General features: G+C 49.8%; 1 protein-coding gene across 2 annotated transcripts in view; it reads right to left on the reverse strand.

Annotated features, from left to right (window-relative positions):
• LOC147665980 (serine/threonine-protein kinase Nek4-like) overlaps positions 1-27,586 on the reverse strand; it is a 275,537-nt gene that overhangs the window by 73,636 nt on the left and 174,315 nt on the right. For both annotated transcript variants that reach the window (XM_086949353.1, XM_086949354.1), the window contains exons 11-12: positions 7,240-7,306; positions 6,121-6,233 (exon numbers count right to left, since the gene is read on the reverse strand). In XM_086949353.1, the coding sequence (XP_086805479.1) occupies positions 6,121-6,233; positions 7,240-7,306 (180 nt within the window). The remainder of the gene's footprint in view (positions 1-6,120; positions 6,234-7,239; positions 7,307-27,586) is intronic.

Below are 27,586 nucleotides of genomic sequence, written 5' to 3' on the forward strand. Positions count from 1 at the left end.
CATCAAAGGGCATATCCATAAGAGAACTTTGAACATCTCCTGAAAACCCAGTGGTCCGCAACCAGGCATGGCGACGGAGGGCCACAGTCGTGGAAATTGCCTTACCCAGTGAGTCAGCGGTGTCCAGTCCACACCTGATGGCGAACTTTGCTGCATCTTTTCCCTCAGCCACAGCTTGGGAAAGCACTGTCCGAACCCCCTCCGGAGACTGAGGCAGCACCTGCGCAACCGGGACCAACACAGCGTAGGAGTAGCGGCTCAAGAGGCATGCGGTGTTCATCTACTGCAGCCTTAGCTGGCAGATGAAAACAGTTTCTTACCGAACTGTTCCAGCTTCTTGGATTCCTTATACGGCGGAGCGGTAGGGAATGCGCTTTAGGAAGTGGAGGCCTGGATGACAAGGCTCTCCGGAGGCGGGTGGGTTGTCAATAAGATAGTGTCACCCGGGGCCTGGCCATGACGCCTGCCTATGTTTTTTTCCATGGGTACCCCCTTGGCTGGTCTAGACCAGGTGCCCATCAATACATCAGTTAACGCCTCACTGAATGGTAGCAGGTGCTCCATAGAGCTTGCCACCGGCTGAAGTACTTCAGTGAGGAGATTAGTTTTGAGGGTCACCGTAGGCAGGTTAAATGCCAAGGGCCTCAGCTGCTCTACGGAGCACCACAGTGTACGTGGCGCCCTCCACCATAGCCAAAGTAGGAGGAGAAAGAAAACCAGGTTCAGAGGCGAGGTCAAGGCCACCTGCATCCTCCAACTCTTCTGCCCATTCCTGTTCTGACTCGCAATGCCGTGCGAGAGGGTCCTCAGACCCCTCCCAGTCGTCCCCTTCCTCCACTGCCTGTGGAACAGGTTGTGGCGGTGGGGGAGAGACAGGGGACTATAAATGGTCGAACGGCGCCGGTACGGCTCCGTGTCCCAATTAGGGTCCCAACTAGGAGAAAAATTGTCTGGGAACCCGGGCAAGGGCGGTGGTGGAACGAACGGAACCCCCTGCAGCGCCGGGGCCAGAGCCACCTGCGGAGGACCTTGCGGCGCTAGAGGAGGACCTTGTGGCGCTGAGGCCGGAGCTGCTTGCGGAGGACCTTGCGGCACCGGCAACGGAGCCGGCGGCAAGTGAGGGCCCTCAGCTGGGACCGTGGGGCCTGAAAGGCTCGCGGCGGGAGCCCTAGGCCTGAAAAGGCGGTCCATGGCAGCAAGAAAATCTTGCACCTGGTTGAGTCGCCGACGGACCCCGATAAGGTGGGTAGGCTGCGGGACTCACAGGCTCCAAAGGAGCTGCAGGGGTGGTACCCCCGGCCCCCTCGTCCGGAGACCGACGGGGGGACTTCGGAGAGCGTAAATGCTTCTTCGACTTCTTCTTATGACTTTGACCCCGAGGAGCGATGATGATGGCTCCGCGGACGGTCCCTCGATCTACCCCTGGACCTCGAACGGCACGGAGACGACTGCCGGGCCTCCAACAGATTACGGGACCCGCTCCTGTAAGGCCTTCAGAGCCATGGCCAGACAGTCGTAACATGACCGGGAGTCATGGTCACGCTCCAGACAGTAGAGACAAACGCCATGGGGGTCGGCCACCGACATCGTACGGCGACATGCTCTGCAGGATTTAAACCCAGGCATCTCTACGTGGCACCAGGAATCAAAGACTTAAAAAGTGGAGGACAAAAGTCTCAAAAGTTAGTCAAAAAGTGACTAGGGTACGTGCTCTAACCGGATCTGCATTTGCTGGTGCAGAAAAAGAAAGAACGGACGTCAACGCGCATGGGTGGTGCCTAAGTAGTCTCCGTGACATCATCTCGGCGCATACGATGCCAGCGACAGACAACGCCACCTTCCGATCTGCAGGGGTACTGCTGACCAAAAACTTTCCGGATCCAGCCTGACGCCTGGGGATATTCTAAGGTAAGGAATCCATCAATAACGTGTCTCTTTCAGATACGGGCATGGTGGCTGAACGGACTGTTCTTCCTAACTTAGATGACAGAATGTCATATTTTTAATAATCATGAGTGAAGAGTATTATAGAAACAATTACTAACACAGCAGTTGTGATAGGAAACACAATTTCCTGTAAAGCAATGAGAAAAACAAACTGCAATGAAGCAGTGACTACAAAGCAGACGTAATAGGAGGGCTCGGACAAAAGGACCCCTCATGTAGAGACGCTACACCAGGGACCACATCGAACACACTAAAGAAAATAAAACTAGCATCCAGTTATAATCTGCATGTTTTGGAAACACTGGGTCGCCTTACTGAACCACCCGCAACTCCCTCAGTGATCCATCGGGCCACACACAGATGCTATGTGCCTTACATTTCTTTTCTGGACAAGCATTGAGTGTAAGGCCATTTAAAAGGTAATACAAGGGCCGGTGGAGAAAAGAGCAACAAACGCAAAACAGTGACCCTAGTAATCCCTCAAAGAGCTAAGGGCAGGCTCAGGTCACAATGTACAGGAAGTACACAGGCAAGGGTGGTCAATTACTGTAATATTACCAAAGAGGTGAGTGTAGAGGGGACAGCATGACCAACAGAGTCAAGAGTGGAAATATCAATAAAATTAAGACGAGGTAAGAGCTTAATAAGGCGACAAAAAAAGAAAATACATGAAGTCTGATTTGCATGGAGCCATCCGATGAAAAACTTGAGAAACCTGAAGAAAGAAGAGAGGTGGCACCAGGACAGGAAGAGAGTCAGTAGCGAATAAAGAATATACGGACAGGACAGAATGAAGAGCGTGTGACAAAGGAGAGATCGGGCAGAAGAGTCCTGATATATTTAGGAGTGGAGGTGAAGAGGTCCGTTTATAGTGAGCAACGAAAAGAAAGAGAGAAACAGAGCAGTAGAGAGAGTCCGTGAGTGAAACACAGATCACATGTGTGTGAGACAGAGATGACACAAAATGAACAGGGGGAAATCATCCTGTCAAGGGTGGGGGAATAGAGGCGGAGGAGACATATTTCAGATGCAACTATTAGCAGGGACGTTAGACAGATACTGATTCAATGTAAAAAAAAAACAGAATAAGAGGCATAATACGTTTAGTTGTAGTCTGAACCAAAGTCACGGGCAGGGAGTGAAAGGAACAGGAGAAACAAATAGATATCAGAAAACTAAAATAAGTGGAAAGGGTGAAAAGAAAAGGAAGAAATGAAAGAACAATGAGAAAATGCAGCTCTACTTTAGTGAAAGAAACAGGAAGCATGGGCAGAACAAAGAACATGTTTCTTACATGTAACTACAGTTCACCAACTTTCATATCTTTAATACAAAGACATGCCTGAATATGCCCGGTCATCAAGTTAGGAATCCTCAGCAGTATGTGTGAATACAACAGTGTCCCCATGCTCATTAAAACAGTGAAAACAGCCACATACTACATACAGTCTATTCACCTTTTTTATGTGACCTGAACTCTGGCCAATAAGGTGAATAGACACACTGTTTCAACTCCCCACATATGTTGAGCTGCTAAGATTTTTAATTAGAAGTACGGTATAGGCCTCATCTGGAGGGTGGGCATGTTGCATTTGATCTATGAATGAAAGTTTGCAAACTTAAATAATATACAAGTTGCATTTTTATCTCTAACTTTGGATCTTTCATAGATTCACTTGACTGAACAGTGATACATGTACAACATGCACAATTACGAGGTGGTCACGAGGCTCACCTTAGTTAATAAGACTGCAAAATGTCACTTGTACCTCTGCCGTCTCCAAGGTCTTCTGTATGCCAAGGGAGTAATGCTTTGTGATAGTGTGCATCGAAGCCTACATTACTGTTCAGTAGATGTTGTAATTGGCACTTCCAAAAGGAGAGCAGCTTAGTCGGTATACTTCTCGTTGAGCGAGCATGAACATTGCTTCTGAGATGTCTGCTAACTTTCCTGTAGCAGAAATGATGTTCGCTGAAATACAATGGGCTAGCTCTCCTTAGACAAGCAGAGACTTTGTAGGTGTTGCCAAATACAACAAAGAGTTGGTTCGATTTCCTGAATGACATGTGTTTAAGTTTGATGTCTAGAGATAGCTGGATCCATTCAGCCAGAGTGGTTGGCTCAGGGAAGAAAGTCAGAAGATGGATCTTTTGGTTCAAATAATAGGATAAAGCCACCTCATGGGCTGGTCGTAAGAAAGTCTCTACACTTCTCAAACTTCAACTATGGAGGCTGAATGAATAAGGTTGAATTTTTCAAGTTCTTCTGGATGACAGCATTTGAATAGAAGATTGGTGAATGGGCACGAATAGACTACTCACGAAGGCCCTCATACTGTATTGTGCTCCTAAACTGGACAGCCTTCAAATTATTTAACCACGCTATCAGAAGAAAAAAAAGATGGAGTGAGGGAGTTGTAAGGTACTTCAAAAGTCAGCTAAATGTACAAAGAAGGCTGCATACCTCAAGTCTGGACTCGCTAGATGTAACAGAGCATAATATCATGTGGATGTGTGGCCAAAGTTAAATGATTCTCTGCCCAGATGCAGAATCTCTTCCATTTCAATATGTTTCTAGAGAGTGGGCGCTCTTGCTACTTTCAGAATTTTCTGTCAATCAGTTTGACTGTTTAGAAATCCAGTCCTTAAGTCTGTATTCCACAATAATTGTCCCCTTTAGTGCTAAGGATGTGACGTTCACGTCCTCAGCTCTACCTGCAGAGTGTGGAGGATGTGACCATCACGTCCACCACAAATGTTAAGCAATCCCTCTGGTACTCGCGCACCAGTGTGTTTAACTTTTATAGCGCCCATCTCTGGCAGCTCAGGAACAGCTTGCTCAGCAGTTTTTTTGTGAATGACGATCAGTGTGCCAAACGCGCAGACGTAATCACTCTTAAAAGTGAAAGTACAAGTAGCCATTTGGGTCCTTCTACCGTCACGTTGGAACTTGGGGGTACAGCTTAGTCTCCCAAGCACTGATCGCAATGGGAGAGTTACTGTCCGAACAGGAGGACTCTGCCCCTGCCAATGGTTCTTCCCCCGACTGGATGCCTCCGCACACCAGAAGTCTCCCACTGTGCCACGAAGAAGCTTGGACTGGAGTTGAGCAGTCCAGCAGGCATGGCCAATTGCTTGGCACCCCACCAAATAGCCCAACAGTCTTTTGGTCGAATGCCTCCCTCCGATTTGAATTCTTTCTTTCAGAAAGCTGAAGAGCAGTTACCATCATGGTGCTATGACAATCATCCTGGCTCTGGAGCAGGTCAGCTTGATGATTACTGATAGGCTCAAGGTTACTGGAGGAAGTATGTACAAACAATTCCATGATCATTCAATCAAAACTGCAATTCCCTTTTGTCCCTGGTTGGTATAACTAGGAGACAAAGTCTGAGCATTTCCTGTTTTTTGGGTTTGCTAAATGATCGAGTTGTAGATAACCCCAAGAATTGAGGAGGTCACGCAAAACTTCATCATTTCTAACTCACTTATGAGTGTACTGAAAATTCTAGGTGAGCAAATCGGTTTCTGAATTTTGTACAACTGGAAGGTAAACTGCTGTAATTGGTATATCAACGGCTAAGATCCATTTCCAAATTGCCTCTGTTTCGAGAGATAGCAACCTGCAATACTCAAAAATTGCTTTATTTTTAATGAAAAATTGGTATGTATTGTATTATATTGTATTAAGATTTTGTTGGAGGGATCTCCATTGATGGAAATCAGTGTGAGGTCATGTGTCTATCAGAGCCGCTGTGAGGATCTGTTTATATAACAGTCGTGATATGCTCTTAAAACAGTACAGTCACAATGTGGAATTCTTAACATGGGACAGTTGTGATGTCACAACTATCCGATGATACAGAAATGCATTTGTTTTAAAGTTACAGGAGGCAATAATGAAGCAATATTGTGCAAGGTAGCACCTCTCCAGATAGATATTAATATGGCGTGATAAAGAGGTCTCCCCTACTATTAGTGAGCAACCTCAAATGGAATCCAGGATGTTCATTTTTAAACATTACGCTTAAAATGTCAAGATCGTTGAAGGTGAAAACACCAGGAGGTAAGTATGGTAAGATATTGAAACTACCCTGTTAAATTCACAGCTACACAAGATACACAGGCCTCACAAAGAAGTGTGGGTGAAGCATGCGGATTCGCCCAGTATACCTGCTGAACTGCAAGCTGCGGTGAAGACCGGCTCTTCGGGATCTGCTCATCCTCCAGACTCAATCTTGATTCGGAGATTGAACTGTGGGAAGAAGCTCTCGTGGATCGAGGAGCTGAAAGAAAGTTGTTACAGGTACATTTTTAATAACTCTTCTGTTGTAGGCAAGGAGAAAGCATCAAGATAAGAGCATCAATGTGTATATGAATTACCTACTTACCTGTAACTAGACACCTCAGAGACCTCAAGTTTATGGAGGATTCCCCTCTATGAATCCTCCGCTCCTCTGCTTGAATACACTGCCAAGCAGAGAGACTACATTCAGGCCTGTGCCAGAGGCAAGATTTTGAGGCACAAGACATGTTTGGTAGCAGAGACTGTGACTCTAATACCGTTTCCGATTCAACCGTACTTTGTTTTTTAAAGATTGCAGTGAAAAACTAAGCAATCTTGCACAATATTTTTTTTACTGAGTTTCTGCAGTTCAATCGGCATCTGAAAACACCTGATGACTTATTTTTTTCAACTGAAAATTGACAGTTTCTCCTGTACTTTTATTCTTTGGCCCACTTTACATTCTATTCTGCTCACTGCTGTTGAATGGCAATAGCTGTCTAGTCTGTTTTAATAAAGATTTCAACAATATTCAATAATATTTTTGTGAAAACAAAACTTGATCCATAACCATAAATTAAATGTTAAGATAAAATACCTAATAAGCCCAACTATATTTGTGAATTCATCAGAGGTGCCTCGTCCTGACTTAGAAGCGCCATTAATGCTGGGAGGAATGCTCAGTGGTCCTTTGTACACTCTTCTCCGTGTGCTCTGCTCTCATCTGTGCTACTAATGCCCCTTGGTCCTTTGTACATCCTTCTCCATGCGCTCTGCCCCCATCTATGCTTCTAATGCCCCTTGGTCCATTGTACACCCTTCTCCGTGCGCTCTGCTCTCCTCTGTGCTACTAATGCCCCTTGCTTAATTTACGCCAACTGTTCCTGCTTTGCCAAAAGCCTCCTGTCTTTTGTTTTTTTTTAAGGTAAATTCATATTCGAGCAACATTTTGGCGAGCCAACCAGGACTGATTGGTACCTTGGACCCTAAATTGTCATAAAACATACCAGAAGGAAGCATTTCTTCTTGTGATATCCTGAGACGTCGCCTTTCTCTGGCAGACAAGGGACGGTCCTGTAAAAAAAAAAAAAAAAGTAACGTCAAGTTTGAATATTTTACTCATCAAAAAACAATGCAGACCGTGAATGTATAGGGAGCTGTATGAATAGATGCCCTATAAAAATCTCTATTTCTGTTCCCTTTTTACCAACAGGCATTTCTTGCAAGCCACAAAAGTACAATCGCCTGCATCCAAACATGAACGCACTCCCAAGAGGCAAAAAGTGCATTATCAACATCTAGTCACGTGAGGAATATCATGTCTGCTACATGTTCCTCTGTAAACATGGCAGTGCCGGTTTGGAGACTGAGAACCAGCCATTTGATATGCATGTTGATTTGTTATTCTGCTCACAGACTATTTCACATTGAGAGACATCTGTTCAGGTGTTTTTGCTTTTTCTCTTTTTAAAACTTTATTTTTTGATTATGCATCTTGCTATCAATGTACTGGCGTCATAGAAGTTATAGAAACCTGGAGCCATCTTGAGTGTAGAGCAGCATATTAGTTGCAGGAAGTACAGAGTATGAAGACAATTGATGTGAGAAACCAAAGAAGTAGTATCTTGGTTTTACCAGTGAAAAGGAAATGCTCTCTTATTCAGGGTTTTCCAAAGTCATACCTGGGGCGACGGATCCTTGCCAGATTTGAAGATAACGATTAGTTTCTTACCTGTCGGTGTAGTTTTGCAGCTTGATGATCTTTCTGGATTCACTATGCTGTGCATTATTCCGCGGTCTTGTGGTTGGGTCCGGATTCGTAGTCTTTTCTCTCTTTTTTTTTTTTTTTTTTGTGTCCCAGGTGGGCGTCGGCGTCACCCTTCCTTGGGTGTATTTCCGGTGACGTCGGCATGCTTCCTGCGGAAGCTCCCATCCCTGGGCGCCATCTTCGGATTCTTTTTTCCGTGTTTCCTCCGTTTCCGAAGTGATGGCAATGTTCTATGTAGGTGAATTTTCCTTAACCGCCTTGTATGTAAAATCCATTTTATCTATTCATCTTCTCTTTTCTCTTTATTTTTTTTTTTTTTTTTTGACCACCCCTTTTCTCTCCAGCCTCATCTTTCTGGCGGAGGTGGGTGGGTTCGCTAGTGAATCCAGAAAGATCATCAAGCTGCAAAACTACACCGACAGGTAAGAAACTAATCGTTTTGCAGCGTGAATCTTTCTGGATTCACTATGCTGTGCATAGATTTTGTAGCGGTTTCTCATTTCCGTGGCGGCTGGGTGGAAGATGAGTTCTGGTTTCTGAATATGTGCTGGAGCACCTTTTGTCCGACTTGCGCTTCCTTGTTCATCTGCACATCCACGCAGTAGTGTTTTGTGAACGTGTGCACTGAAGCCCATGTTGCCGCCAGGCATATGTCCTGTATGGGCGTGTTAGCCAGGAAGGCTATTGTGGCCCCCTTCTTCCTAGTGGAGTGTGCACGCACTCCCTCGTCTAGTTCCTGTCCTGCCCTGTTGTGGCAGAGCTGAATCGTATGTGCTATCCATCGTGCAATAGTGTTCTTCGTTACTGCTTTGCCCATGTAATTTTTGGCGAATGACACAAAGAACTGTTTCGTTTTCCTGTGCTGCTTTGTCCTTTCAATGTAATGCATGACCGCCCTTCTGGCGTCCAAGGTGTGCAGAGCTCGCTCAGCGCTATTGGTTGGTTTTTGGAAAAAACTCGGTATCTGTATGGACTGGTTCATGTGGAACCTGGAGACCACCTTCGGCATGAAGTGTGGGTCCGTCCTCATCACAACCCTATCACTATGTATTTGTATGTAGGGCTCCTGTAGTGTCAGCGCTTGTAGTTCGCTTACCCTGCGTAATGACGTTATAGCAACTAGGAAGGCTGTTTTCATGGTTAGCATCTTTAAGGAGGCCCTGTGCAGTGGTTCAAAGGGCTCCTTCATGAGTTCCGTGAGAACTATGTTCAAGTTCCATGCTGGTGGTGGCACCCGCTTTGGCGGTGCGATCCTCTTCGCTCCTTCCAGGAACCTCTTGACAACCTGGGATGTGAAGAAGCTTCTGCCCATCTCACCCCTTGTGTAGGCTACTATAGCCGCTAAGTGAACCCTCAAGGAGGATGAACTGAGTTTTTTGTCCAGCAAGTGTGTCAGGTATCGCAGCACTGTGGAGTCTTTCTTCATCTTCTTGTGAAGTTGTTCACGTTTGCACCACATCGTGTATCTTTTCCACTTTGCGATATAGCACCGCCGTGTGCTCGGCCTCCGTGCCTCGCGAAGGACCCTGAGGGTGCTCTCTGGCAGTCTCAAATGTGCAAACTCTATGTCCTCAGGAGCCATGCTACTAGGCTCATGGTCTCTGGCTCTGGGTGCAGCACCTCCCCGTTCTGCATGGAGAGCAGGTCCTTTCTTCTGCCGAATCTGTGGGGTGCACTCTGTGACATCTCCATGATCTGCGAGTACCATGTCTGCCTCGCCCACTGTGGCGCGACCAGTATCAGGGTCATTTTGCTCGCTCTGCATTTGCTCAGTACTCGGTGTATCAGTGGTATCGGGGGGAAAGCGTAGGCAAATCTCCCGGACCAATCTATCCATAGGGCATTCCCAAGGGACCCCTCTTCGGGTAGTCTGGATGCGAAGTACTGGCATTTCGCATTCTGGCGTGTTGCAAACAGGTCCACTGATGGCGTTTCCCACCTGTTGAATAACCACCTCGTTTCCTGAGCATTGAGCTCCCACTCGTGGGATGCCGATGTCTGTCTGCTCAGCCAGTCTGCCTGAATGTTCTCTTTCCCTGGTAGGTGTATGGCTAGCAGGTCTATCTGTAGTGGGATGGCCCATCTCCATATCTCCTGTGCCAGTGTTGAAAGCGTTGTTGACTGTGTTCCACCCTGCTTGTTGATGTAGAACATCGCTGTGGTGTTGTCCGTCTGCAGTAACACCCTTTGTTTGTACAGTCTCGTCTGGAAGGCTTTCAGTGCCAGGAAGATTGTCTTCAATTCTAGGTAATTGATATGCTTTGTCGCATCTGCTGGCGTCCACAGTCCTCTCACATTGAGCTCCTCCATGTGAGCGCCCCATCCCTTCAGGGATGCGTCCGTGGTGATGGTCACAGTCGGAGTTGGGGGTGTTAGAGGTTTTCCCATTGTTAGGTTTTCCCAGTTCCACCATGTCATCTCCCTTTGCACTGCGTGCGTCACCACCACAAGATCCTCCCAACTGCCTGACGCCTGTGACCACTGTTCCTGGAGCCACTCTTGCATGGGTCTCATGTGTAGCCGCACATTCGGCACCAGGTGGATGCATGATGCCATCATCCCCATGATCTTGCTCGCAGTCCTCGCTGTCCGAGCTTGCCCCTTCCGGTAGAGGCGAGTTTCCTTGACCAGTGCCCTTGCTCTCTTCTCGCTGGGGAACACCTTGGCCTCCACGGTGTTGATCACCGCCCCCAGGAAGGTCTTCACTTGCTCTGGTTCCATTGACGATTTTTCCCAATGGGCGGAGAACCCCAGGTTTATGAGCGTGCTCGTCACTGTCTGTGCGTGGTGTTTGCACCTTTGGTACGAACTCGCCTTCACCAACCAGTCGTCTAGATAAGGGTATACGTGTATCCCCTGTCTTCGTAGGTGTGCAGCAACTGCTGCGAGGCACTTCGTGAATACCCTTGGTGCTGATTTGAGTCCGAAGGCCAGCGTTGTGAACTGGTAGTGGCCTCCCCCGATTGTGAACCTGAGCATATGCTTGTGCTTTTTGTTCATTGGTATGTGCAAGTAGGCGTCCTTGAGGTCTATCGTGACCATGAAGTCTCCGACCTGCAGTTGCGGTAGCACCTCCTGCAGGGAGGTCATTTTGAATTTCTGTGTTCTTATGAATTTGTTGAGGAACCTCAGGTCTAGGATGGGTCTCATCTTGTCGTCCACTTTTGGTACCAGGAAGTACGTCGAGTAGACCCCCTTGTTCCTTTCCTTGAATGGGACTCGCTCTATGGCCTGTTTTTGCAGAAGTTCCTTTACCTCTTCCTGAAGCCTCGCCAGCTGGTCTCCTGCTGGTGGTCTTCCCCTTGGTTTCCTGCTTGTTGGCCTTTTCTCCAATTCCAGGCAATACCCGAATTGGATAATGTTTAGGATCCATTTGTCTGATGTGATTTCTCTCCATTCCTGGAGGTAAAATTGCAATCTTCCTCCCACTGGTGACATGTGGTCGTAGGTGTTCTGATTGTCTCGACCCCTTGGTACGTGGTGCCCCCCGGGGTCCTTTACATGGCTGGGCACCCAGAGTTCTGTGGAGTCACTTCGAGGAGGGCTGCTGTCCCCCTCTCCTATTCTGGCCACGTCCGTTTCTCCCTCGAAAGGACTGACCTCTTGGTTGGTACTGCCAGGACTGCTTCTGCTGACCTTGATGTCCCTGTGAGTCTGTCTGTTGCGTTTGCTGGAAAGCCTGGTGTGATGTACCTGGTTGGTTTCCACCTCTCCCGCCGGGCCTCCGTGACGGGGTGCCTCTTCTGTTGCCTCTGAACTGCAACGCCCCCATAGACCTTGCCGTCTCATTATCTTTCTTGAGTTGGCCGAGTTTCTCGTCCACAGTTGCCCCGAAGAGCGTTTCGCCGTTGAACGGAGTGTTGAGGATACTGTGCTGCACCTCGGGTTTGAACCCTGAAATCCTGAGCCAGGCGTGTCTCCTTTCTGTGACACCCATCATCATCAGCCTGCTGGCAGTGTCTGCTCCGTCCAGGGCTGTCTTAAGGCAAGAATTTGCCGCATTTTTCCCCTCTTCGACCAACATCTCGGCCTTCTGCCTGGCCTCCTGGGGTAGGTCCTTCACCAAGTGCCCCAGGCCGTCCAAGATCTGGTACATGTGCCTGTTTATAAGAGCGTTGGAGTTAGCCATGCGCCAGTGGGTCGCAGCATTCCGTTCGATCCTTCTGCCCACCAGATCCATCCTCTTGCTCTCCTTATCCGGTGGTGGGCCCGAGGTAGTGGATACGTTGGCCCTCTTCCTAGCCGTGGCCGTGATAATGGAGTCTGCGGAGACCTCGCCTCGAATGTAGGCCGGGTCCTTCCTGGAGTGTTTGTATTTTTTCTCTGTTCGAGGGGTTACCGCCTTGCATCTTGCGGGCTCCTTGAATGCTTCTTGTCCCAGAGCCAAGACGCTCTCGAGCATTGGGAGGAACTGGCTCCTTGTCTGTGTTGGGAGCAAAGTCTCGAGCAGGAAGTCTGCTTTCTGCTTTTCCTCGTCGAGCTTTAGCTTAAATGCCGCTGCGGCAGACTGTATCGCCGAATTGTATGCCCCGATGTCGTCAGGCGGCGAGGGCCTCGAGGGGTATGTGTCGACCGCCTCCTCCGGGCTCTCGGTGTCGATATCCAGGTAATCCTGTTCGTTGGGGTCAGAGGTGGCCGACTCGGCGTCCAACCTACTGCCCTCCTCCTCGTCATAGCCGTAATCCTCGTAGGGATTCTCCTCATCTCCCTGGTCGTCGACCATCTCGGCGACCGGCCCATGTGTGTCGACGAGTTCTTCTTCCTCTTCTACCAGATCTAGCACAACGTGCTTGGTCTTGTGTGGGATTGTAAAGGCACTCATCTCGGCGTCGAAATCCTTTTTTCGCTGCAAGATGCTCGCCATCTCGGCCTCCAAACGCCGTCTTTTCTTTTCCCTCTCGGCCGCGTTCTCGGCCTCGGAACGCTCGGCCCCTCTCTTCGTCACCTGGCTCGGCGGCGAGACTCCCGGCGTCGAATGTTTGGACGTCGAACCTTGTTTCGGGTCCTTGGATGTCGTCAAAGTTTTCGGGTCTTTCTCCCTCGACGCCGATCGGTCCCTCTCGGAGACGATCTTCTGCGCCTTCTGCTGTTCAACGGCTCGGCCCCTTTCGGAGGCGATCTTCGGAGCCTTCTGCTGTTCAACAGCTCTCGGCGCCAGGGACTCCTTCTCCGAGGATCCGCTGGGCCTGTGTGTGGTCGCGGACTGCAGATGTCGCTGCGTCGGCGCCTTCGGGGTCTGGCCCTCGTTCTTTCGAGACTCAGGGTCTCTCGTGCTCTTGTGGGACGTCGAGTCTCCTACCTTATCAGGCGTCTTCTTTGAATCGGTCTCTACGACCGTGTAGCTGTCGTCTTCGGCGGCAGCGTTGTCCTCTTCCTCTGAGGACATCCCCAGGTCGTACAGCGAAGGCGTCGGGGCTTTTCCTCCGAGGGTGGCGTGTGCTACCCTCTGACTCTTCCTCACACGAAGGGTCTTCGCGGCGAAGACGGAGCAGGCGTTGCAGTCTTCGGTTCTGTGGTCCACCGGTAGGCAAAGGTTGCACACCGGGTGCTGATCTTTCTGCGCGTACTTGTGTCTGCAATTCGGGCAGAACTTGAACGGCGTGTTGTCCATCCTCTAGCGTTTCAGGCCTCCCTGACCGCGTGGACGTCGATGATCGTCGAAGTTCTCGACGTTCTCTCCTTCTTCTCTCTTCGCCAATGGTCTGCGAAGTCTTCCTTGGTCTTCTTCCTTCAATTTCTTCTCGAACTTCTCTCTTTGCAGTACTTTCTCCAAAAATGTCTGGAGCCCAACGGGAACGATCCAGACCCGACCGCGGAAAAAAGAATCTGAAGATGGCGCCCAGGGATGGGAGCTTCCGCAGGAAGCATGCCGACGTCACCGGAAATACACCCAAGGAAGGGTGACGCCGACGCCCACCTGGGACACAAAAAAAAAAAAAAAAAAAAGAGAGAAAAGACTACGAATCCGGACCCAACCACAAGACCGCGGAATAATGCACAGCATAGTGAATCCAGAAAGATTCACGCTGCAAAACTACATTTATCTAAGTGGGTATATGCTAAAAATCTGGCATGGATCCGGCCCTCCAGGACCAACTTTGCAGAACCCTGCCTTAGATAAAAACGCATACCTGTGACTGTTTAAAAGAGGTTCATTAAGTACGGTGAAGAACATTCAAATGGTTTCAAGCAGAATGGATTGACCCTGAACATCTCTTCTCTTCTGCGATCAGAAACTAACCTAAATGTGAGATAGCTCTTGAGAAGATGTAGGAGAACGTCCTGGAATATGGGGCCTCGATGAACATTCCGCTCAGATTCAGGACATTCGACCACCAGCTCCTAGTGTCCGGACTGTTCCAATACATTTCATCAGTAGCGTTTGCTGCTGCAGATTTGCTATCGTGCAGCACTGAAGAGAACAGCGGCTGCTAGTGCTTCCTGGAATGTGACTCAAATTGTCGACCTCTGAGTAAATTACAACCTCTATCACTGGATCCTTGGTTATGCTCCCATCTGTGTGGAGATCCTTCTCAAGTTTGGGGAAATTGAAAAGTCTTGGCGCGATTTTGATAAGATCCTCTTGCTGATTCCTTTGTGATTAATGGAGTGGTATAGACAATCCAGCTGTCATGCCTAAGGCAGAGCATCCACAGAAGTAGACAACACTTGGCTGCACCAATACAGAGCCCGATGTATAGAGCTTTCTGGTGGAACAAAACACCATCTTAAGGCTGTTGACAGCTCTAGGTGAAGGCACTCAAGTTTATGATGCCTCAGCAGGTGTCTGCTGGTGGACAACACGCTGTTCTAACCTTTAAGCCTGGTATTTAGCTGAATTCCAGAAGTGTTGCCGAGGTACAGAACTGTGTGTTATGGAACACAAATCCCGAGCCGAGAAAGGGAACTTTCCAACGACTGCCCTGACCCGAGGTACAAGAGATTTCTGTAAGGGGATCAAAGATCTGGAACAGCTCCGGATGGAAGCCAAGAACATCCTGTGGCCCATTATCGGAAAAACATGGAGCAGCGACTACCCCCCCCCCTCCCCTCTCCCCCACACACACACACACACACAAAGCTGGCATCCGCATGTGGCGAGAGGGCACTACATTCCTTGGATGGGCATATAAGCGAACAGAAAGGACCCCACTGTGGGATACTGATCTATTAAAGGAAGTGGGGTATTTGCAGGGGTTTAATAAATGGGAATTCTGGGTATAGACCACCTCGGGGACATCTGAAGGGGTCCAGCTATGATCTATAATCTCTTTTAGTGACCTACAAGTAGAATTCCAGACGACTGACTCAGACCCATATCCTGGAGGGTGAACAGGTGCAGGAATACACTCCCCTGGCGTACAGGCTCTTGTTGGGATTCAAACGTAGATAAGGCCACCTCCATAATAAATAGGAAAATCATGTATAACGCACCAGAGCCACTGAGGGCCTTGCGGGAGGCATAGGAAATGGACGTAGGGATATTGGAAGATGATGACTGGGAGAAAGCGATTCAAAGTCTTACAGAGATATCAATCCGGGCCCGCTTTAGTGTTATACAGCTCTGTATCCTCCATAGCTTCTACTCCTCCATAGTGCTCATGCACAGGTTGGAATGCTGCAACACAGACCACTGTGCCAGGGGCTGTCAGGAAGCGGTTCCTTCTTCCACATCTTATGGGCCTGTCCTGAAATCCAACTATACTGGAGGGGGTAACAGACCATGTCTGAAGCCAGACTCTACCAATAGATGCCCGTTGGCATGTAATGTGTGCTACGGGAGAGGAGACCTGGCTGAAGTACCACAGAATATGGCTGATGGTGGCAAAAAGGAATATTGCCAGGGCCTGGGACACGAGTCTTTCTCAGAGGTTAATAAACTCTGTGGCGGCCGCCACTAACAAAGGCCGGTGGACGCGAGGCAAGGGGAGATGGGGGAGCGATCGCGGGGGCGACTGGTTAATAATAATTTTTTTAAGTACCTGACTATGCCGGCCGCCTCCCGCATTGCATTGCTTCTGCTGGCCTCTTCCTGGGTCCCAGTAGCCCCTGGTACAGACTCCCAGCCAATCCCAGCACAGGGATTGGTCTGAGCGGGCAGAAAAGATGCTCCGCTCAGGTCATGGCGCTGTGGGGTTTCTCCAGCCTGGCTGCATTAGCAGCCAGGCTGGAGAAACCTTAGTGTGCATGTGTGTTTTGGTTGGCCTGAGACAGCCGGCCAAACACACATGGGCACTTAGGGAGTGCACATAACTCCTCCTCCACCCTCCCATGCCCCACCCCTCCATGCATAAGCTGGCTCAGAGCCAGCAAACAAAAAATAAAAATGATGCTAGAGAACGGTTTTATTTTTCGTTTGCTGGCTCTGCGCCAGGGAGTGGGGCGATGCTCCTCCGCCACTGAGGAGCCACCACTGAGTAAACTGGAAAATGGATCTCGACTGGTGCTGTGCAGCTGAGAAGGTGGTCTACGAGAGCTGGAGATGCTCACCGAAATGGGAGAAGGTCATGGGTCAGTGATGGCATATAGGGATTACTAATGGTTTTTCTGGGAGACGGCTTGAAAGAGATTCACCACTATTATTTAGGGAGACCAGTATCTGCATGTGAGGCATGGCTATGTATCTGTATTAGGTGTACCGGGCCAAAGTGAAATATCGCAATCTACGATACTTCTCGTCGCTCATCTTGCTAGTGTATCATTGTTTTTTTGCAACTGAAAAAATGTTTAATAAAAGAATTAAAAAAAATAAAAAGAAGATCTTGAACAGCCTAACTGGATCTTGAGGAAAGGTCTAAAGCTACCGCTCCTTAAGGTGATCACACCCCTCAACACTGGCCGCCGTCAAACGTGTACTTAAAAAGTGTGAAGATTTTATACAAGTACAATATTTTGTTCGATCGGCATTCTTAAATGAAATATGTAAATGGTGCTTCATAGTTTGAGAACTGCAGCCGTCTTTTAGCACCACTGCAAACATTTAACAACACCTGGTATATATTTTTTTGTGAGAAGCTAATTAGGAAGATGGATGTGGAAGTTCTTTTAAAATCCTTATGAATTTTAATTACGATTTTTATCTAATGATACTTGTTAGACCAGGCACCTTGGCGTGAGTCTCCCTTCCACTTTTTGCTGATGTGCCTCAGATGTTTTGCTGGCGTTAGCTGCTCAGGGCACTGTGCCACTGCCAATCAGTGCCACAGTGTAAGTGTTCCTGATGAAAAGTGTATACATGTAATTGATTTCCATGATTGGCTTATTGGATTTCCTATAAGTCCCCAGTAAAGTGCACGCGGAGTGCCAAGGCTTGTAAATACCGATACGGCTAGTGGGCCTGCAGCGCTGGTTGCGCCACCCACAGAAGCCGCCTCGTAAAATGTGTCTAAGGTCTGCCACTGCAGAACCTGCGTGCAGCCTGGTACTGTCATGCTGGCTGGGTAAGTGCACACACTTGCCAGCCTCTAACCCTTCCCTTTACTTCATATAAGTCACCCCTTTGGTAGGCCCACGGACAGGGTGCATTGTAAGCATAAGGTAGGACAAGCCCTGATGTGTGTGGCATGTCCTAATATTGAATTATAGCCATTCTCGTTTTTCACTATTGCAAGGCTACCTGTTCTCGTAGGCCAGAATGGGCTGCTGTAATTATTACACTCTAATCTCCCAGTAGACTCGGGGAACATGGTAGGAAGTCAAGTTTAGTATGCCTGAACTCATAATAATAAAATACTTCTTTTAGTAAAGTTTATTTTAATATCCTGTGTTCGCAAATGCTACTTTTAGAAAGTTAGCATTTGCTTGCCTAACCATTTCAGCCAGCCTCTGCTGTCTGGTTTATGTGAGTGACAGGGCTGGGGGAATACAGGTGGTGAATAGAAAGATTACACCAGGATGGTGGGGGGAGTGCCCCTTGACTCGGAATAGGCCTGTGCTTTGCCACCTCAATGCCGGCTCCGCCTCCTGGGGAGCGGCTGACGACTCTGCCCTACACCTTGTAAAGAGAGAGGGGAAGACAGTCAACGGAGTACTCCTGGACTGTACTTGTCATCATAATGCTCGCTCCACCTCCTGCGGAGCGTCTGCGGGGCCTGCCCTGCTCACTGAAAAGAAAGACCGGACTTCGCAAAACAAAGTGCTCAAGAGCTGAAATGGACTATGCAAAGGCCCCCCTGGCCTTGAAAGACAAAAGAAACGGTGTATAAAAAGAGGAGCTCCGCTCCTACCAAATCAGATCCTGTTTTACCACAACGAACCTCTGCCCAACTAGAAGGACCAAGAAGAAAATGAAGGACTGGCCTGCAGTGGTGCCTTGCGGAGGAAGGAGAGGAAAAGACCAGTCAGGACTTTGTTTAATTGTGCTTAAACTATCTCCAAGGGCTTGATCTGAGCTTGCCCCCTGAACTGAACCCCAGGACCAGTGGGTTCAATTCTGCCTGTGCTCGTCTGCTGCTGGGCCCTTGTGTTCTATTCCCTCGCCGGAGTCGTGACTCGGGTGCCCTCGCCCCTCCTAAGATCGTGACAGCCCGGAGCCTGGCCGCCCCTGCCCACTGAGAGCCCCGCTCGAGTTCGAGTCTCTCTCTCCCCGCTGGGCCGGGCCGCCTGCTCTCCTGTCACCTCGCCTGCTATGGAGCGCGTTGTGTGCCTCTCACCCTCTCCCGCCGGAAACTGCCCGGAGCACAGCTGATAGCCCCGGACGGTCCGTACACCGATACGTGCCCGACTGTCCGGCTTTGCCCTCCTGCATACCAAGGTCTGTGCCGCACCTCAAGAAGAGCCTCTAGTACGTCCGGTACCGGAGGCACGGTGCTGCACCTGCCTGCCTAAGAACGCAACGCCCCACCCCGATCCACAGGTACGACCCCGCAACGCGGACTTAGAAGAGTTCGCCGCGCACCCTCTACGTACTAAGAAGAAGTACCTCCCGCAGGCCTGAACGGCGCCTCACCCCGTGAGCTGCTCCAGAACCCCGATCGCCCGCAACCCTCCACATCGTCCCGCTCACCCGCCTCGCACATTGAGGGGGCTTTGAGACGGATAATTCCTCGGAGAACCGCCGGCCCCGTCCTTGGTCCGCCCTCACCTGTGGCCGCGCCTGAAACGCCTCGGACACCCGCAACAAGGTACACTTGAACTCGAGCCAGAGTTCACATCGGATCCAGGGTCCGCAAAGTTTGTTTTCCCAGTCGTCCGTCATTCACCAACGGGTCGCTTCACCAGCGCGAAGCGCGCCTCGACCCCCAGTGAACCTATCTGACAAGACTTTTGCCTATTTAAAATCTGGTGGCCTCATTCGCTAAACGTTATATGGTCTTGTGATAATTATGCAACTAAGTATTTTTATATAAAGCTACGTATTTTTGATACAAAACTTACGACTGGTGTCCATTTGGGGTGGGTCTGTGATTTTACTGTATGTGGTCATAAATGCTTAACGTAACTATCGCCCTGAAGATTAGCCTTGTCTGCTCGCGCCACACTACCTAGAGGGTGAGCAAGGGTTATTTCTAAGGAGTAGTTCCCTTACCTTGACTAGAGGAGAGGGTCCCTGTTTGTCACAAGTGCATTCCTGTGCCAACCAGAGACCCCCGATTCTAACATTGGAGGCAGGGGTGAGGATTTCGAATTTGCCTTTATGATTGATGTACAGTGAATCATTGATCACCACGTAGTGAGAGCAGACCTAAAACGCAGCCACAGATTTATTGTCCTTTTTAATTTTGCTAAGAAATCTCCGCTCATCGACATCATGCCGGGTTCACTCCCTGCTGGCAGAGCGCTCTCCATAATCTCTGGAATTGACTAAGTCGATTGGGAAGACCAGGGACTGGAGGGTTACACAGTGGACCAGCTGAAGAGCTACTGCAAGAAGTTCAGAGTTGCCCACTCTGGATGCACCAGGAAGATCCAATTCATAAAGGCGCTGAGGGCCTGGAAGGATCAAGGGATCCCGAGAACGCAGTGGTCGTGGAACCGCCAGAGAGCATTGTCGATGTGACCAGGGACCTGCCGTCAGAGGAGCTGGTGGATAGGGCAGAAACGAGAGCACACGAGATGGTGAAATTGAATGGACAGATAGAAATGGAGAAACAAAGATTGGCAATTGAGGAGAAGAACTTCCAAATGGATTATGATAGGAGATTGAAGGAGTTGGAGCTGAAAGCCAAAGGTTTGGGGCCAACTCCCTCTGGTGGCAGCACAACACCGGTGCAGGTAGAGTCAAGGGTGTACATGCCTAAGGATGTAGTCAAGGAATACTTTAGGGGGATGACATAGGGCAGTGGTTCCGGGCTTCCGAAGTAGCCATGTCCTCCCACTGGGTCCCTGAGAGAGATTGGGGAGCGGGGTTGTGGGCGAACTGGGAGAACTGCCTGAGCTGACCCATTGGCAGCAGGAAGGAGGCCCCTCCAGGGAGAAATTCTGCCGGGAGCAGAAAGAGTGCCCTTCGCTCATCGTTATGCGGCAGCAGGCTGCAGATCAGGCCAATCGTAGTCAGTCTGGGACACACTTTGTTTACTGGGAGAACGACCTCCTGTATTCAGAGCCTAAGGTTGCTGAACCTGGGTCAGCCCGTGTGCTGGTGGTACCCAAGAAGTTCAGAGCCTTCCTACTGGGGCTGGCTCACGATGTACCCTTAGCAGGACATTTGGGGATGGACAAGACCTATGACAGGCTTGTCACCCACTTTTATTGGACCCAAATGCACAGATACTCCGATGCTCACTGTATATCATGTCAAACTTGCCAGGCAAGTGGGAAGAGTGGGAGGAAGCAGAAGGCTCCGCTCCAGCCCTTCCCTGTGGTCAGTACCCATTCCAGCGTGTGGGAATTGACATTGTTGGGCCTCTGGACCCCAAGACAGCCATGGGCAACAGGTTCATCCTGGTCTTGGTGGACCATGCCACCCGGTACCCTGAAGCCATCCCTCTGAGAACAGTGAAGGCCCCATTGGTGTGACGAGCACTGATGGGAATTTTCTCCCGAGTGGGATTCCCTCTAGAGGTGAGGTCTGACAGGGGCACCAATTTCATTTCCAAGTACATGAAATCCCTTTGGCAAGAGTGTGGTGTAACCTACAAGTTCACCACTCCTTACCATCCCCAAGGAAGTGGGTTGGTTGAGAGATTCAACCGAACCCCGAAAGGCATGATTATGGGTCTGGAAGAACCCATGAGGCGTAAGTGGGACGTCCTCTTGCCGTGCCTTCTCTTCGCATACCGCAAGGTACCACAGAAGTCTCTAGTGTTCAGTCCCTTTGAGCTTCTGTATGGTCACCCCGTGAGAGGACCTCGGAGTCTGGTAAAGGAATGCTGGGAGCAATCTCCCAGGAAACCTCCCCAGAATGTATACAGTTACATGCTGGCCTTCAGAAACCAGACCAGGCGATTCAGGCAACTTGCTGAGGCAAATCTGGAAGCTAGCCAGTAAGAGATGAAGCGGTGGTACGACCAGAAAGCCACTCTGGTAGAGCTTCAACCTGGACAAAGGGTGTGTCTCTTGGCCCCAGTGTAGCCTTGTGCACTTCAGGATAAGTGGTCAGGTCCATTTGAGGTTGTGGAGCGCAAGAATCCTGTCACCTACTTGGTGGACTTGCAGTCTCCCAGGAACCCTTTGAGGGTCCTACATGTTAACCGCCTTAAGCCCCACTTGGAGAGGTCCGAAGTGGGCATGATCTTGGCAACTGATAATGGGATGAGGAGGAGACCGAGCCGCTTCCTGACCTCTTGGTAGCATCAGAGCGAGATGGGTCAGTGGATGGAGTTAACCTCTCACCCACCCTGACGCCTGAACAACAGGATGACTGCCGCCAATTGCCTGGGCAGTTTCCAGATCTGTTCTCCCTGGTTCCTGATATCACAGATTGGTGCGTCCATGATGTGGATACCGGAGTCAGCTTACCTGTTAAGCATAAGGCTTACCGAGTAACTGACAGGGTCAGGGCCTACATCAAAGAGGAGGTCTCAAAGATGCTTGCTCTTGGGGTGGTTGAGTCCTCCAGCAGTCCTTGTGCCAGCCCAGTGGTCTTGGTCCCAAAGGCTGCAGCGCCAGGAGCCACACCCGAACTCCGGTTCTGTGTGGACTACCGAGGACTCAATTCAATAACCAAGACTCACGCGCACCCCATCCCCAGAGCTGATGAGCTCATTGATCGGTTAGGGGCTGCTCAGTTCCTCAGCACGTTTGATTTAACTGCTGGGTACTGGCAGATCGCCTTGACTGATGGGGCCAAAGAGAGGTCAGCATTCTCCACACCAGATGGGCATTTTCAGTTCTGAGTTATGCCCTTTGGGATGAAGAATGCCCCTGCCACCTTCCAGAGATTGGTCAACCAGGTGTTGGCGGGGCTGGCTGAGTTCAGCGCCGTCTACCTGGATGACATTGCAGTGTAGCACCTGGGAATAACACCTGCATCACCTCTGGGAAGTGTTGACGGCGTTGGGCAAGGCAGGCCTCACGATCAAGGCAAGCAAGTGTCAGATCGGTCAGGGTTCAGTGGTGTACTAGGGACACCAAGTAGGGAGCGGCAAGGTGGTGCCCCTGCAACCCAAGATCGAAACCATCCTGGCTTGGGAACCCCCCCCCCAAGACCCAACCTGCGGGGAGGTCCTTCCTAGGACTCACAGGGTACTACAGGAGGTTCGTCAAGGCGTATGGCAGCATTGTTCCACGCTTGACCGAGCGGACTTCGAAGAAGCAGCCCCGGAGTGTGATCTGGACTGACACCTGTCAGAAAGCTTTTGACACCCTGAAGACTGCCATGTGCATGGCGCCCATGCTCCTGGCTCCTGATTTCTCCAAAGAGTTCTTCGTGCAAACAGACGCTTCAGAGCATGGTATAGGGGCTGTTCTCCCACAGATGACTGAGGAGGGCTGGGACCAACCCGTAGCCTTCATCAGAAGGAGGTTACTTCCACAGGAACAGAGGTGGAGTGCAATCGAGCGAGAAGCCTTTGCTGTGGTCTGGGCCTTGAAGAAGCTACGACCCTACTTGTTTGGATCTCACTTCCGGGTTCAGACAGACCACAGGCCCCTCAGATGGTTGATGCAAATGAGGGGTGAGAACCCAAAGCTGTTGAGGTGGTCCATTTCCCTACAGGGTATGGACTTCACGGTGGAACATCGCCCTGGCACAGATCACGCCAATGCTGACGGTCTGTCCAGGTTTTTCCGCCTTAATGATGAGGAACTCCCTGGGGTAGGGTAGTTCTCCCTACATTTCAGCTGGAGGGAACACGTGTTAGACCAGGCACCTTGGCGTGAGTCTCCCTTCCACTTTTTGCTGATGTGCCTCAGATGTTTTGCTGGTGTTAGCTGCTCAGGGCACTGTGCCACGGCCAATCAGTGCCACAGTGCAAGTGCTCCCGATGAAAAGTGTATACATGTAATTGATTTCCATGATTGACTTATTGGATTTACTATCAGTCCCCAGTAAAGTGCACCCGGAGTGCCAGGGCTTGTAAATACCCATACGGCTAGTGGGCCTGCAGCGCGGGTTGCGCCACCCACAGAAGCAGCCTTGTAAAATGTGTCTAAGGTCTGCCACTGCAGAACCTGCGTGCAGTCTGGTACTGTCATGCTGGCGGGTAAGTGCACACACTTGCCAGCCTCTAACCCTTCCCGTTACTTCATATAGGTCACCCCTTCGGTAGGCCCACGGGCAGGGTGCATTGTAAACATAAGGTAGGACAAGCCCTGATGTGTGTGGCATGTCCTAATAGTGAATTACAGCCATTCTCGTTTTTCACTATTGCAAGGCTACCTGTTCTCGTAGGCCAGAATGGGCTGCTGGAATTATTACACTCTATAATCCAAGTAGACTCAGGGAACATGGTAGGAAGTCAAGTTTAGTATGCCTGAACTCAGAATAATAAAATACTTCTTTTAGTACATTTTAATTTAATATCCTGTGTTCGCAAATGCTACTTTTAGAAAGTTAGCATTTGCTTGCCTAACCATTTCAGCCCGCCTCTGCTCTTATGTGTATCTGCTGTCTGGTTTATGTGAGTGACAGGGCTGGGGGAAGACAGGTGGTGAATAGAAAGATTACACCAGGATGGGTGTGGGGGGGGGTGCCCCTTGACTTGGAATAGGCCTGTGCTCTGCCACCTCAATGCCGGCTCCGCCCCCTGGGGAGCAGCTGACGACTCTGCCTTACACCTTGTAAAGAGAGAGGGGAAGACCGTCAACAGAGTACTCCTGGACTGTACTTGTCATCACAATGCTGGCTCCACCTCCTGCGGAGCGTCTGCGGGGCCTGCCCTGCTCACTGAAAAGAAAGACTGGACTTCGCAAAACAAAGTGCTCAAGAGCTGAAATGGAAAATGCAAAGGCCCCCCTGGCCTTGAAAGACAAAAGAACCGGTGTATAAAAAGAGGAGCTCCGCTCCTACCAAATCAGATCCTGTTTTACCACAACGAACCTCTGCCCAACTAGAAGGACCAAGAAGAAACTGAAGGTCTGGCCTGCAGTGGTGCCTTGCTGAGGAAGCAGAGGAAAAGACCAGACAGAACTTTGTTTTATTATGCTTAAACTATCTCCAAGGGCTTGATCTGAGCTTGCCCCTTGAACTGAACCCCAGGACCAGTGTGTTCAATTCTGCCTGTGCTTATCTGCTGCTGGGCCCTTGTGTTCTATTCCCTCGGAGTCGTGACTCGGGTGCCCTCACCCCTCCTAAGATCGTGACAGCCCGAAGCCGGCCGCCCCTGCCCACTGAGAGCCCCACTCGAGTTTGAGTCGCTCTCTCCCCATTGGGCCAGGCCGCCTGCTCTCCTGTCACCTCGCCTGATACGGAGCGCGTTGTGCGCCTCTCACCCTCTCCCGCCGGAATCTGCCCGGAGCGCAGCTGATAGCCCCGGATGGTCCGTACACCGATACGTGCCCAACTGTCCCGCTTTGCCCTCCTGCATATCAAGGTCCGTGCCGCACCTCAAGAAGAGCCTCTAGTACGTCCGGGACCAGAAGCTCGGTGCTGCACCTGCCTGCCTAAGAACGCAACGCCCCACCCAGATCCGCAGGTACAGCCCCGCAACGCGGTTTGAGAAGAGTTCGCCGCGCACCCTCTGCGTACTAAGAAAAAGTACGTCCCGTAAGTCTGAACGGCGCCTCGCCCCGTGAGCTGCTCCAGACCCCGGATCGCCCGCAACCCTACACATCGTCCCGCTCATCCGCCTCGCACCTCGAGGGGGCTTCGAGCCGGATAATTCCTCGGAGAACCGCCGGCCCCGTTCCGGGTCCGCCCTCACCTGTGGCCGCGCCCGAAACGCCTCGGACTCCCGCAACAAGGTACACTTGAACTCGAGCCCAAGTTCACTTCGGATCCAGGGTCCGCAACGTTTGTTTCCCCTGTCATCCGTCATTCACCAACGGGTCGCTTCACCAGCACGAAGCGTGCCTCGACCCCCAGCGTACCTTGCTGACAACAACACTTAAGACTTTTGCCTATTTAAAATCTGGTGGCCTCATTCGCTAAACGTTATATGGTCTTGTGATAATTATGCAACAAAGTATTTTTATATAAAGCTACGTATTTTTGATACAAAACGTACGACTGGTGTCCATTTGTGGTGGGTCTGTGATTTTACTCTATGTGGTCATAAATGCTTAACTCAACTATTGCCCTGAAGATTAGCTTTGTCTGCTCGTGCCACACTACCTAGAGGGTGAACAAGAGTTATTTCTAAGGAGTAGTTCTCTTACCTTGTCTAAAGGAGAGGGTCCCTGTTTGTCACAATTGCATACCTGTGCCAACCAGAGACCCCCGATTCTAACAATACTCTATTATCATCACCGCCCACTGGTGACTTGGAAAAAATTGTTAACTATGATGAATAAAGAAACAGGGTTCCTCCCCTATGGCCTAACTCTGATGCTTTCCAATTTTCCCGTTATTATGGAGAAGGGAGAACAGGTTCCCACCACAGCAGCGCGTGTACTTCTTGTCCATAGTCACTCTTTCTCCGGTAAATCCTCCCATCTTCTCTTCTGATGTTTTTACTGAGAGTAAAGAGCGGAAGAGCGATGAGACCGGGTCTTGTGAACGCACATGTGCACGTGTCATGTCTGGTGCAACCAAGGCCTTCGAGTCCACTGCGTTCAACCACTGACTTGCTTGAAGAGTCCTTCTTGTTTTCCAAGAGGTCACTGGAGTTTTTTTTTTTTAAGAGAAGTTCACTGGAAAAGGAAAGTAATCCATCTCGGGCACTCTCCAGCAGGGACATCTTAAGGATTTTGGGGGCCCTGGGTCAAATATAATTTGGGGGCCCCTGTGTGGAACCGCTTTGGATTGATGATTTAAAGAAACAGAGAAGTAAGTTTTGAATACTGTACTATAGCATCGGCTTACTAATATTATTGCAAATAAGCGACCCACTACCACTTCTCAAATGTGAGATCATGTTTTGATCTAAAAGATTTCTTTTTATAGTGTTGAAAACCATAAAAAATGATTTCTCTACAAAATGTCTGTAATAGACTCCCACACATTAGCCATATTAAAAATACATTGAAGGAAAATGATATTTAAAACAATCTATGTTTAAAAATCACTTAAGGTCATCAGGGCAAGACCGTGTGGTGAAGAGAACCAGATCAACCATGGGGCCCCCTGAAAGGCTGTAGCCCCGGGCCAGAGCCCACTTTGCCAGTGCCTTAAAACATCCACGCTTTCCAGGGTGAGGGAGTAGGAACTGGCCACTAAACAGGACTGACCTGTGCTCTGCCCTGCGGCGGGCTTCCAGGACAGAAGAGTGTGGCCATCGGTGGCAGGCCTCGTGATTCTGCACACCTCGGAAATCACAGGCATGTAGAACTTTAGGGATAAAAACAGCCTATGTTATTCTTATCTTCAGATGCCACCATATATCAATATCAATGTACAGAGTGCACAGAGTGCCAGTGTGCGCGGAGTTAGTCAGCGTGACACTGGGATGCCCCTGCATGAAGCTCCCTTAGTACACTGTAGCACGGAGAATGCTCTTTGCCATGGAGAAGCCTACAAGTTACTTACCTTCGGTAAAGCTCTTTTCGGTGGATACTCTGATCTAAGCGCTGATTCCACCTTCAGAAAATTCCTCAAGCTCGCTGGGAAGTGGCTGAACAGGGAGCTGTGAGGGCAGTGACAAATCTGTGGTTAGGCATAGTACCCACCAACGAAAGCAACTTGTTCTTCTGATGGGTGTTGGGCAGCTTCACCAAGAGAGCTTGTAGCTCACTAATTCCACCAACTGAAGTGACTGCAAAGAGGAAGATGAATTTGAGAATTAGCCGATGCAACAAGCAGCTGGGCATTGGCTGGAAGGGAGTTAACATGAGGAACGTCAGGAACAAATTAAGATCAGTCTGTGACTTCACAAATGGTTTGGGAGGGAACGTGTCAAACCTTTAATAAACAGCATCACAACAGGTAATTTAAACAAGAATGGTTGGTCGGACAAAAGCAAAATGGCCAAAAGGGTCCACAAGTAATCTTTAATTATGCCCACTGCAAGACATTGCTGGGCAAAAGAAAGTCTGCTTGATCCCCACCCAGGCTGCCGCAAGGACAACCCAATATCTAGCGGCCATCTCTGAGGCGTGAATTCCTCCAC

Source organism: Lissotriton vulgaris, unplaced genomic scaffold (assembly GCF_964263255.1).
Source record: "Lissotriton vulgaris unplaced genomic scaffold, aLisVul1.2 SCAFFOLD_1444, whole genome shotgun sequence".
In the NCBI taxonomy this organism is placed as follows: Eukaryota; Metazoa; Chordata; class Amphibia; order Caudata; family Salamandridae; genus Lissotriton; species Lissotriton vulgaris.